The sequence below is a fragment of the Aphanomyces astaci genome, assembly GCF_000520075.1.
Source record: "Aphanomyces astaci strain APO3 unplaced genomic scaffold supercont1.4, whole genome shotgun sequence".
Classification (NCBI taxonomy): Eukaryota; Oomycota; class Saprolegniomycetes; order Saprolegniales; family Verrucalvaceae; genus Aphanomyces; species Aphanomyces astaci.
In genome coordinates, this window is record NW_009798267.1 from 734,748 (window position 1) to 745,867 (window position 11,120).

At 53.4% G+C, this 11,120-nt stretch overlaps 8 protein-coding genes and 1 non-coding gene across 15 annotated transcripts; 5 read left to right on the forward strand and 4 right to left on the reverse strand.

Moving 5' to 3' along the window:
• Window positions 1-167: 167 nt before the first annotated feature.
• On the forward strand, window positions 168-239 carry H257_02397. Its single transcript has one exon. It is a non-coding gene; the product is annotated as a tRNA-Thr (tRNA).
• Window positions 240-519: 280 nt separating this feature from the next.
• Window positions 520-1,333, forward strand: H257_02398 (hypothetical protein). Its single transcript, XM_009826007.1, has one exon. The coding sequence runs from the start codon at window positions 526-528 to the stop codon at window positions 1,189-1,191; it is 666 nt and encodes a 221-aa protein (XP_009824309.1). The 5' UTR covers window positions 520-525; the 3' UTR covers window positions 1,192-1,333.
• Window positions 1,334-1,552: 219 nt separating this feature from the next.
• H257_02399 (hypothetical protein) lies at window positions 1,553-2,971 on the reverse strand. The gene is made up of 4 exons (XM_009826008.1): window positions 2,612-2,971; window positions 2,241-2,548; window positions 1,970-2,195; window positions 1,553-1,880 (listed from the first exon to the last, which is right to left on the reverse strand). The coding sequence occupies exons 1-4, from the start codon at window positions 2,939-2,941 to the stop codon at window positions 1,809-1,811; spliced, it is 936 nt and encodes a 311-aa protein (XP_009824310.1). The 5' UTR covers window positions 2,942-2,971; the 3' UTR covers window positions 1,553-1,808.
• A 197-nt stretch (window positions 2,972-3,168) lies between these two features.
• On the reverse strand, window positions 3,169-4,232 carry H257_02400 (hypothetical protein). The gene is made up of 7 exons (XM_009826009.1): window positions 4,187-4,232; window positions 4,049-4,133; window positions 3,908-4,005; window positions 3,800-3,856; window positions 3,688-3,738; window positions 3,550-3,631; window positions 3,169-3,495 (listed from the first exon to the last, which is right to left on the reverse strand). Exons 1-7 carry the CDS (start codon window positions 4,191-4,193, stop codon window positions 3,231-3,233), a joined length of 645 nt encoding a protein of 214 aa, XP_009824311.1. The 5' UTR covers window positions 4,194-4,232; the 3' UTR covers window positions 3,169-3,230.
• Window positions 4,233-4,424: 192 nt separating this feature from the next.
• Window positions 4,425-5,815, forward strand: H257_02401 (hypothetical protein; the record flags this gene model as incomplete). Its single annotated transcript, XM_009826010.1, has 1 exon — window positions 4,425-5,815. The coding sequence occupies one exon, from the start codon at window positions 4,425-4,427 to the stop codon at window positions 5,730-5,732; it is 1,308 nt and encodes a 435-aa protein (XP_009824312.1). The 3' UTR covers window positions 5,733-5,815.
• A 676-nt stretch (window positions 5,816-6,491) lies between these two features.
• Window positions 6,492-7,999, reverse strand: H257_02402 (hypothetical protein). The gene has a single exon (XM_009826011.1). It carries the CDS (start codon window positions 7,947-7,949, stop codon window positions 6,624-6,626), a length of 1,326 nt encoding a protein of 441 aa, XP_009824313.1. The 5' UTR covers window positions 7,950-7,999; the 3' UTR covers window positions 6,492-6,623.
• A 395-nt stretch (window positions 8,000-8,394) lies between these two features.
• On the forward strand, window positions 8,395-10,345 carry H257_02403 (hypothetical protein). 7 transcript variants are annotated; one of them, XM_009826016.1, is made up of 4 exons: window positions 8,395-8,496; window positions 8,559-9,784; window positions 9,841-10,023; window positions 10,172-10,345. In XM_009826016.1, the coding sequence occupies exon 2, from the start codon at window positions 8,730-8,732 to the stop codon at window positions 9,132-9,134; it is 405 nt and encodes a 134-aa protein (XP_009824318.1). In that variant the 5' UTR covers window positions 8,395-8,496; window positions 8,559-8,729; the 3' UTR covers window positions 9,135-9,784; window positions 9,841-10,023; window positions 10,172-10,345. The 7 variants fall into 7 exon arrangements, with proteins under 7 accessions (XP_009824318.1, XP_009824319.1, XP_009824316.1 ...); XM_009826017.1 differs by having other exon boundaries at window positions 10,196-10,345; XM_009826014.1 differs by having other exon boundaries at window positions 10,207-10,345.
• H257_02404 (hypothetical protein) lies at window positions 8,503-10,210 on the reverse strand. Its single transcript, XM_009826019.1, has 2 exons — window positions 9,819-10,210; window positions 8,503-9,764 (listed from the first exon to the last, which is right to left on the reverse strand). The coding sequence occupies exons 1-2, from the start codon at window positions 10,018-10,020 to the stop codon at window positions 9,280-9,282; spliced, it is 687 nt and encodes a 228-aa protein (XP_009824321.1). The 5' UTR covers window positions 10,021-10,210; the 3' UTR covers window positions 8,503-9,279.
• A 163-nt stretch (window positions 10,346-10,508) lies between the features above and the next one.
• On the forward strand, window positions 10,509-11,076 carry H257_02405 (hypothetical protein; the record flags this gene model as incomplete). The annotated part of the gene is made up of 2 exons (XM_009826020.1): window positions 10,509-10,522; window positions 10,635-11,076. The coding sequence occupies 2 exons, from the start codon at window positions 10,509-10,511 to the stop codon at window positions 11,074-11,076; spliced, it is 456 nt and encodes a 151-aa protein (XP_009824322.1).
• Window positions 11,077-11,120: the final 44 nt, after the last annotated feature.

An 11,120-nucleotide genomic window follows, 5' to 3' on the forward strand; every position in this document is an offset into this window, starting at 1 on the left:
ATCGGGCTTATATTATTTTAAACGTCTGGTTGTTTAACGCAGTTAAACAACGGGCAAACTACATGAAAAGCACAAAAGTATTTACATGTCTTATTCGCCAGGGGTGGTTTTGCTGCGAGTACATATTATGAGCTTTATATATAATAGTTTTCATTCAATTTCGCCCCGCCTTTGTGGCTCAGTGGTAGAGCATCTGTCTTGTAAACAGAAGGTCCCCGGTTCAATCCCGGGCGGAGGCACTTCTCGCGAGGCCCACCCTTTTTGAATCGCTAGGATTTTTCATCTAACGTTCGTCTACTGTCAGTTGTGGTTGGTTTCTCTTTTGCCCTTCTGCGAAGTCGAATGACCTGATGGACGCTCGTGCTGCGCTTTTTGAAGAGCCATGCAATTCGCTTGGCGACGTCAGTCGCCTTCGTAGTTTCATTTGAAACAACTGATTGGTTGAGTGCTTAATCTATAGCCAATCAGTGGCGAGTATTCTGAGAGCATTGAATACAATTGGCTCAGTTTCGAATTCACCTTGCCATGAACGTCCTCGTGCTCGGCGGCACGGGTCCTCTCGGGCTATGCCTTCTCAATCAACTCGTGGAAGCTAAGACCAACCCTGACTTCCCTGCCAAGTTGGATGTCATCACCGCTGTAGTTCGCCCGGCCTCCAAGGACAAGATCGGCCAAGATACCCTCGCTGGAGTCAAAGTCATCGAAGGAAACCTCCTGGACGAAACCACGCTGACTCAAGCGTTGGACAACCAAAACGTCATCATTGTGGCTGTTGGTCATGGATCGGTGTGCCATGAGAGCCAAAAACTGTTGAACGCCCACGCAGCGACTTCCCAGGCGCACCGCGTCGTCGTCGTGACGTCCCTCGGCACGAACGAATCATACGACGAATGCAATTTCTTCACCAAGACGCTCGTGAGCACAGTTTTGCGTACGGAAATTGGCCACAAGAAGATCCAGGAAGACTTGTTGCGGTCGGGGCCGTTTAGCTCGTCGGACACGAAGGATTTCGTGTTGGTTCGGCCAGCCGGACTCACCGGACCAGAGGTCACGGGCGTGTACACTGCCGCAGAACACGGCGTTGCCGGCGGTCGGATCACGCGCGGCAACGTCGCGCACTTCATTGTGAATGAGCTCTTGTCTGGCAAAAAGGGCGACAAATACTCCAACAAATCATTCCAATTGGCCTAGTCCTAATACCGAACTACAGGTGCAGAACAACCAAATGTCCTTGTGTTCTCCCTAGTTCTACACTGCAACAGGAATGTGTCGATGCTTTGTTAAGTGAGCCAGATGTACTATTCGTAGACATATACATGCCAACACTGTAAACGTACACACATGTTGTAACGTAGATGGCCAGTTTATGGTGTACTTGACAGAGACTTCGTTGTAGAATGCAGCTTACTCGTCTCCCAGGACGGGGATTTCAATTCTGAAAAGTGCTGCATGAAGCCGAAAGGTTGGGCATTCTTCTCATTATTTAATCGGCTTGAATAGACTTCAGCTTGGCGTTCATTTACTTAGATTCCACTCAAGTCAAGGCAAAAAAGGAAGGACAGTTTATGGTGCACGGTTTAAGCTTAAAATATGTATGCTGTTTTTGCGTAGGTTTTAGTGATTTCATTTTTCTAATGATTCGATTGGCTACTCCAAAATTCAAGCAATTCCATTGGCCAATTTGAGTGTACCTTAAACTGCCCCGTGCACCATAAACTGGCCATCTACGTTGCGTGGCAAACAGGTCGAAGAAGATATGAAGCGTCCTTGTATTGAATAGCTACCGTATGCAAACAATCGACGGAGAATTAGACACGCTTGTCTCCATTCCACTTGTAAAAGCCTTGACCAGCCTTACGTCCCAACTTGCCATCTTGGACCTAATTCGTGCGATGAAAATGTCAAAATTTAGCCCAATTTTCATCTCGTTTTGGCTAAAACAAGGTGTGCTGATTGATATTTTTCGTACCATTTGCTTCAAAATTGTGGGCACGACAAACGACGGTTCGGTTGGATACTTTTGGACCCAGCCTTCCAAAATGAACAGAATCGTGTCCAGCCCAATGTAATCGGCCAGCGTGATCGGGCCCATGGGGTGTCCCGCGCCCAGTTGCATGCTGATGTCGATGTCTTCCATGGACGCGTCGCCGCGCTCGAGAAGCTGCAGCGCTTGGACCAAGTTCGGGACCAGCAATCTAATGGTCCCATGTCACACGCGGCCGTTCTTGACATGTGCTTACCGGTTAACAATGAACCCAGGGGTGTCCTTGCAGCTCACGGGGGTCTTCCCGACCGACACGGCCCAGCGCTTGGCCACGTCAAACACGTTTGGGTCCGTCAAGTCAGTCTTGACAACTTCCACGAGCTTCATCAGTTGTACGGGGTTGAAGAAATGAAGCCCCACGACCTTGTCGGCGCGGCCAGAGCTACCGGCGAAGTCGCCGATGGGAAGGGACGACGTGTTGGACGCTAAGATGCCAGAAGGCTTGACGATTTGACCCAGTTCTTTGTAAAACGACTTTTTGATGTCCATGTCTTCGATAATCGCCTACAAGAAGCGAACATGAGTACATTGTTTTGGAGAGCAGAGAGGTGCATGAGAAGGACGAACCTCAATCACCAAATCACATGGCGCCAAGTCTTTCTTGTCGATCGTGCCGTGAATGCGACCCATGATCGAAGCAAATAGATCCTTCGCTTGATCCTCCGTCATATCGCCCTTCTTGATTTGACGCGCATGGATCTTCTCCAAGGATCCTTCGATGCGTTTTAACCCTGCATCCAGCCCCTTTTGGTTCGTATCCACCGCGATAACGTCGTATCCTGCTGTGGCGGCCGTCTGAGCAATACCGTGGCCCATCAAGCCCATGCCAACCATACCCACGCGGGTGATTTCAGGGATCGTCTTGGATGAGAACGCGCGACGGGCAACCTGCTGCATGATGGACGACTGCTTGATTCAAAACTGAACAATGGACGACTATATCCTCGAGAAGGAATTACCACAGGATATGTAATTCTGAACATCCATCCTAATATTAGGCTTATCGTGAAATTAGGACCAAAGGCAGTATAATTAGACATGTTTTTGACTGCGAATCCGATTTCGAGAAAATATAAATCGGTCCATCCGACGCTTAATATTTGCATCCGGATACCAATTTGAAGTTGGGTGTTGACACAACGTTGACTCGACCTCCGACAAAGGTCTGGGCTTATCTTAAGAGCACTTAAAAGGTTTCCCACGTGCTAGGAGGTGCGGCGGGCTGCGTGGCCGTGGGAGAGCCAAAGGACGAGAACACTCCAAAGTTGTCGCTTTGCTTGGACGCCGCAGGCGCGGCCAACGGCTGCACTGGCGCCGGGTTGCCGTCCGAGTCCTTTTCTTTCTTGTTGAGTTTGATCTTGATCGTTTGGCCTTGTTTGAGGGAAAAGTCTTTGGAAACCGTGGGATTGGTCACGGCCTCGGTGGCTGCGTGTTCTTCGCGCTTTACCTCGCTACCATGAAGAAGTAAGTCACATCATAATGATGCTATGTCATCGTTTTGGTACTTTTGATGGTCATCGATGGCCACGTTGAAGTCAAACGCGTCGTTTCGATCTTCGAACGCAATACCGATAAACGCATGACGTCCTATGCACAAATTCACGTCATCACGTCCAGATTTCGACAACACGATGGCGACATACCGGATTTCGGATCCACAAGTCGCAAGACAAAGTAGCGACTGCTGTCCACAACTACATTGGCAATAGAGGTCAGTGAATCCTTGGCGCAAAGGAAGGAGGATCGGTCATATACCTTTCGTGACGGCTGGCGGGCCATCCTTTGAAATGGGGCACGCAGCAAAGAGCGCACCTAACACCGAGGACTGGTGTTCGAAAGTGATGCGAGAATGCCGTATCGTACCAGTCTTGGGGTCTCGCAGCTGGATCTGGGTCGCATCGTTGATTGAAGAAATGACCAAACGACCAGTCCACACAGGATCTTTCGGCCACGAGTCCGCTCTACGACACATGAGATATTGCGCATGGAGGTTTTGCGCCGTACCGATGTCCCGCCGCAGACGATTGAGGGGGGATTTTAAAGGCAAACACTTGGTTGATCACCTTCAGCACACGTTCAATCGCTTCGTCTACACACATCATACTCGTCATGCCTGCCTTGCACGCATGCCTTTAGCTTTACCAGCCATGACGGTTGCCGGTTCTCCAACACTGAGTGAGAGTTTGGATTTCGTCGAAAGTGTAACGGATAACGTTGGCCGTTATTGAAGTACAGATGTACCATTCCTTTATCCGAACTACTATATCTTTATCCGAACAATAAAACGGCCAATCGCACGCGACGTCTGCATTTCGTCATTGACAAAGATCGCCACATTCACTGTCAACTTGCTCACTTCCAAACTTCCCATCGAGACCTCATGTCTGACTTCACGACGCTCCAAGTGCACGCCGGCCACGAAGGCGGCGAGCCCGGCTCCCGCGCGCGCGCCGTGCCCATCGTCGCGTCGACGTCGTTCCTGTTCGACAACGCCGACCACGCCGGCAAACTGTTTGGCCTGCAAGAGTTCGGCAACATCTACTCGCGCATCATGAACCCCACCAACGACGTGTTCGAGAAGCGTGTGACGGCGCTGTCCGGTGGCGTGGCGTCCGTTGCCGTGAGCTCGGGCCAAGCCGCGCAAGCACTGACGATTTTCACGATCGCGCAGGCCGGCGACAACATCGTGTCCACGTCGTCGTTGTACGGCGGCACGTACAACCAGTTCAAGGTGGCGTTCCCGCGCCTAGGTATCAACGTCAAGTTCGCCAACCACGCCGACCCCGCCTCGATCCGCGCGCTCATCGACGACAAGACCAAGGCCATCTACGTCGAGACGATCGGCAACCCCGAGCTGGATGTGCCGGACTTTGAGGCCATCTCGGCCATCGCCAAGGAGCACGACATCCCGTTCATCGTGGACGACACGTTCGGCGCAAGCGGATACCTCGTGAACCCGATCAAGCACGGCGCGGACATCGTCGTTCAGAGCGCGACCAAGTGGATCGGCGGCCACGGCACGTCCATCGGCGGCGTGGTCACGGACGCCGGCACGTTCAACTGGGGTAACGGCAAGTTCCCGATGATGTCGGAGCCCAGTCCGGGGTACCACGGGTTGAACTTTTGGAAGGTGTTTGGTCCCGGTGGCGTGCTCGGCGCGAACGCGACGTTTGCGATCCGGCTGCGCGTGGAGAGCCTGCGCGACTTTGGGTCGTGCTTGAGTCCGTTCAACTCGTTCCTGCTCATCCAGGGCCTCGAGACGCTCAGTTTGCGCGTGGATCGCGCCTCGGACAACGCGCTGGCGCTGGCGCAGTGGCTGGAGTCGCACCCCAAGGTCGATTGGGTGTCGTACCCGGGCCTGCCGTCGCACCGATCGTACGAGAACGCGAAGAAGTACTTGTACCGCCAGAAGTACGGCGCCGTACTGACGTTTGGCGTCAAGGGCGGGCTCGAAGCCGGTCGGTCGTTCATCAACAGCGTCAAGCTGGCCAGTCATTTGGCCAACGTCGGCGATTCCAAGACGTTGGTGATCCACCCCGCGAGCACCACCCACCAGCAGTTGGTCGAAGAAGAGCAATCGGCTACTGGTGTGAGGCCGGATATGGTCCGAGTGTCTGTGGGCATCGAGCACATTGATGACATCAAGGCCGACTTGGACCAAGCGTTGGCTGTGTTTGGCAAGAAGTAGGGCAATTGAGTGCCGACATTGTATCTACTAACTGACCCAGTACATACCGGTATGAACCGATGACTCATGGATATCGATCGAATATTAGTAGCTAAGGTCGTTGGGGTGGATATATAGGGAGCATTTCAATGCCCTTGATCATACTAGAGAAACAGGAGTTTCAAACTTTACTGTAATGACAGTTTGCATAACGTTACATGTATACTACTGTAGTACTACGTAGTAGCATGTAGTACTAGCACATGGAGGTTGGGTGAATTATATTGGCGATTCGGTGAAATATATCAGAGGTTAGTGGTAATATTTTGAAAAAAAGCTGAAATTATACGCAAAATGGTGTAGTACTGACAGTACCATTGTACAGTACCAATAGCAAATCCTTGTTATTGCACGTTAACCGTACTAGTATGAACAACGGCTGCATGAACAACTAACGCTAGTGCCCGTTTGAATGTGTCGTGTGCCCAGAGAAAATGTATGGCATTCCTATGTGTACGTAGTAGGTAGGGTTGCTTTCACTGAGCGTTTGGTGAAGTAGTTGAAGTTGGCAGGAAACCGGTATGCTTTGTTTAAGTTCGTTGAAGGTGGTCGAAATTTACACTTGAATAAAGGATACTATTTTCGCGCGCTTTTTTCGAAGTGTTGAAAATAGAGCTCACTTTTCGATTTCGTTGGAGGAACGCACTACAGTACAGTACGCATCCGTGGACACTTCTGCGCCGCCGCGAAATCTGGTAAGTTCGCGGTCTTCTACATTGGTATCTTGTAAGTAGGATGACTTTATTCAAGTACATAGGTAAGGTGGAGGGATAACAAACTATTTCTAACAATCGACGGCCCCGCGCTACTTCGACCGTAGGGATCTCAGGACTCGCATACTAAACACAAGACTTAAGCTTGGACAGGAACTTCGGTCTTGCCAAAAACAGCCAACGCTTGATCCAAGTCGGCCTTGATGTCATCAATGTGCTCGATGCCCACAGACACTCGGACCATATCCGGCTTCACACCAGTAGCCGATTGCTCTTCTTCGACCAACTGCTGGTGGGTGGTGCTCGCGGGGTGGATCACCAACGTCTTGGAATCGCCGACGTTGGCCAAATGACTGGCCAGCTTGACGCTGTTGATGAACGACCGACCGGCTTCGAGCCCGCCCTTGACGCCAAACGTCAGTACGGCGCCGTACTTCTGGCGGTACAAGTACTTCTTCGCGTTCTCGTACGATCGGTGCGACGGCAGGCCCGGGTACGACACCCAATCGACCTTGGGGTGCGACTCCAGCCACTGCGCCAGCGCCAGCGCGTTGTCCGAGGCGCGATCCACGCGCAAACTGAGCGTCTCGAGGCCCTGGATGAGCAGGAACGAGTTGAACGGACTCAAGCACGACCCAAAGTCGCGCAGGCTCTCCACGCGCAGCCGGATCGCAAACGTCGCGTTCGCGCCGAGCACGCCACCGGGACCAAACACCTTCCAAAAGTTCAACCCGTGGTACCCCGGACTGGGCTCCGACATCATCGGGAACTTGCCGTTACCCCAGTTGAACGTGCCGGCGTCCGTGACCACGCCGCCGATGGACGTGCCGTGGCCGCCGATCCACTTGGTCGCGCTCTGAACGACGATGTCCGCGCCGTGCTTGATCGGGTTCACGAGGTATCCGCTTGCGCCGAACGTGTCGTCCACGATGAACGGGATGTCGTGCTCCTTGGCGATGGCCGAGATGGCCTCAAAGTCCGGCACATCCAGCTCGGGGTTGCCGATCGTCTCGACGTAGATGGCCTTGGTCTTGTCGTCGATGAGCGCGCGGATCGAGGCGGGGTCGGCGTGGTTGGCGAACTTGACGTTGATACCTAGGCGCGGGAACGCCACCTTGAACTGGTTGTACGTGCCGCCGTACAACGACGACGTGGACACGATGTTGTCGCCGGCCTGCGCGATCGTGAAAATCGTCAGTGCTTGCGCGGCTTGGCCCGAGCTCACGGCAACGGACGCCACGCCACCGGACAGCGCCGTCACACGCTTCTCGAACACGTCGTTGGTGGGGTTCATGATGCGCGAGTAGATGTTGCCGAACTCTTGCAGGCCAAACAGTTTGCCGGCGTGGTCGGCGTTGTCGAACAGGAACGACGTCGACGCGACGATGGGCACGGCGCGCGCGCGGGAGCCGGGCTCGCCGCCTTCGTGGCCGGCGTGCACTTGGAGCGTCGTGAAGTCAGACATTGTGGGGATGATGTGGTGCGGTCAACAGAAATTGATCAATGACATTTTCATTGACGATCGCAGACATGGCGTCGACGACGAAGACACAAAGACGAGGAGCTGACGAAGTTGAAGTTTATGAGTGATTCGAGCGCGATCTTACGTTGGATTGGTCGATTGAGATATCCAATCACAGGGAATCATGTCAGCTTTGCGGGAATGGGATTGGCTAGTGCTATGAAAGACACTGGCCCGAGTAGGACGTTCTACTCGTCAACATAAGCTCCAAGAAGGGTGGAGAAGCTCGGCGACCTACTCTGGCTACAACTGTAGTGTATCTCCATGGCAACTTCCCTCGAAATTGGACCAGGAAAAAAAAAAGTGGCTGTCAGGTGTAACCGTCACATCCAAACGACGGTAAAGGTCACCCACTAACTTGGATGGAATGACCATCATGGAGTTTTGACAAAGCCACTTATTACCGTACTAATTACAGTAACACGGTCGGTGCCCAAAGGGCAAGCAAACTCTGCCCCACGACGACGTGAATTTCTCAGCCTAAAACCTGGTAGCATGCGCAATCACCTGTGCATAGGAGTGTTCTGATGCTGGTTATCATGTGTCGTCTAGGGTTGCGGCGCACAGGTTGCAAGTGTTAAAAGTTTACATGAAGTAGGCTGGTAGCGACGGTCGCTTGAGCTGTTGCCGCAAAACGTGCGACAGTTCGGGGCTCGTCGGGCGCAGGTGGGGGTCGAGTGAAAGGCAGCGCTCGTACACCCAATCAGGGCATCCGTGCGTGAAATGGGGCTGGAGGGTGCCTTGCCGCACCAGCGTCACGATCTGGAAGCCGTGTTGCGGCCGATTCTTTTCGTTGTGGTAGTCGGCGATCGGGATGTCGTGGGTATCGAGTTCGCTGACGAGCACCCCGAACGAGTAGATGTCGGCTGCGACAGAGTATCGGTCGCCCGCAATCAGCTCGGGGGCGGTCCACCGGTACGTCCCCACGCCCTTGGTCATGGTGTCGTTGTCGATTTCTTTGGAAATGCCGAAATCCGACAGTTTGGCCCCCATTTCGTCGGCCAAGAGCACCTTCCTCGACTTGAGGTCGCGGTGGATAATGTCCACCGAGTGCAAATACGACAGCCCTTCCACCACGTCGCGCATGATGTTGATCTTGTCCGACCATGGAAACAGCACTGGCGATGACGACATCGTGGCAGCATGATTGTGCATCGGCGGCGGTTTCGTGGACTCCAAGTACTTGCGAAGGTCCCAGCGGTCCATAAACTCCATCACGAGCTCCATCTCCCCCGGCCGCACCCAACTGACTCCAATGAACTTTGTAATGTAGTTACGGACTGTCCAACTTGGTGAAGAGTTTGATTTCGTCGATGAACTTTTGCACGTCTTGGTTCGATTTGCCAGCGTCCGCGCTTTTCTTGACGGCCACGAGCAGGCCGCGGTAGTCCCCGACCCACACCTCGCCGTTGGCGCCCTTGGCCAGCAGCTCGTGGGACCTCAGGTCGTTCTCGTCGATGCGCCACAGGTCCAAGTGGCCCATGTCGAGCTGGAACCCTACGACTTTGTCCACGTCGTCGGCGCGGTTGAACAGCCCCATTCGGCTGTACGTGCCTTGCGACGTCTGGCACGACAGGGTGACATGGCCACTCCGTCGACTGACGATGGCATCCGACTTAAAATCGCCAAACACCATGTCTTCGGCGAGGCGACGGCGTAGCTTGGACGCCTGGTTGCGGTAAATAAAAAAGACCATGAGGCAGCCTAGGACGAAGGCCCCGCCACCGACACCGACGACAAGCGGAACGTTCGTCGACGCTAGAGAAGGGGAATCATTGGTACGACATCACGGATGGGAATTGTATGTACTACCCGACTCAGTGGACGGATACAGGGTCGTTGGCACCAGCGGTGACACAAAAGCCAGCAGCTGTGAGGGCTGCTGGAGAGTCTGGCGCGGCGGCCTGCAGTTGCACGCATCTGAGCGTGTGACGCTTATGCATGTAACTCTGGCTTGCGAGAAAAGTGATAGGGCTGGACAGCCGACGGCGGCCAGCACCACTAGCACGCGCATGGGGTGAGTGTGAATGTGCTATGATGCTAAGCTTATATTGTGCATTCACGCCAAACGACATAACAAACGCCTGTGATTGGCTACCGTCTATTGATGACGAGTAGATCGTCAGATGGTGGAAGGTTTGAGGAACTAATAGTACTACCGGTAGGTCGGCCTGTTAATATAATACCAGTACTATTGTAGGGGCCTTTTGGGAAGATGCATCAGACAGGTCATTGTAAGAGCATCTCCACCGGTTGGGACTTTTGACCAGGCTTTATACGGATAGTGTTCGGATAAATGAGAGACTTATGCTGATTCCACCGATAAGTTTCATTTTCCCCACCCGTCAGACTTTTATGCGCGGAACGAACAGGAACTGTGAAAGTGATAATGAGTGCATTTACATCAACTAACCGCTTCCGCAACTCGTCGCATTCTATTATAGAGCGAACTCGTTAACCTTTATAGCATAGGGGGTGCGCTAGTAGTAATACGAGCCTACGATGACGCGAAACTCGTGAGATTTCGCATTACCTACTGCTACGTGGAGCTTCATTACAGTATACTGGTAGAGATTAAGCGTACTGCCAACATCATCGTGATGACACTGGCATAAAAGAGAGAACTAGGTCACCAGTGTCGAGGGAAAAGTGCAACAACCACGCGCCGGGCGCGGCAGACGCGAAAAGCAGCCACGGCGTGGACAGGGCTAACCCCGCCAGCGCCAACAAGAATGTGATCGAGTACCTGCGTTTGAGCATGGTCAGCGGGTCCGACTCGGTTGGTCCGGGCTCGGTCACGCACAAGATGCCGATGGAGGACACAAACGACACGGGTGACTCGATGGCACCTTCCTTGTCGAGGGAAGTGGCGCCGATGATCTCGGCCGCGACGCTCTCAAAGAAACACGTCGGCGCTGCCCCCGAAGTAGTCGACGACCATGTCCCCAACCAAGTCGGCAATCACCGACGGGTTGCGCGGGTCGTGTTCGGGGATGCCCTGCTCGACCTTGCCGACGAGATCGGCGCCGATCTCGTTGGCATGAACGCGGCATGCAGCAGCACGTGTTGAATGCTCACGCCCGCCACGAACAACGTGACATTGAGGACGGCGGA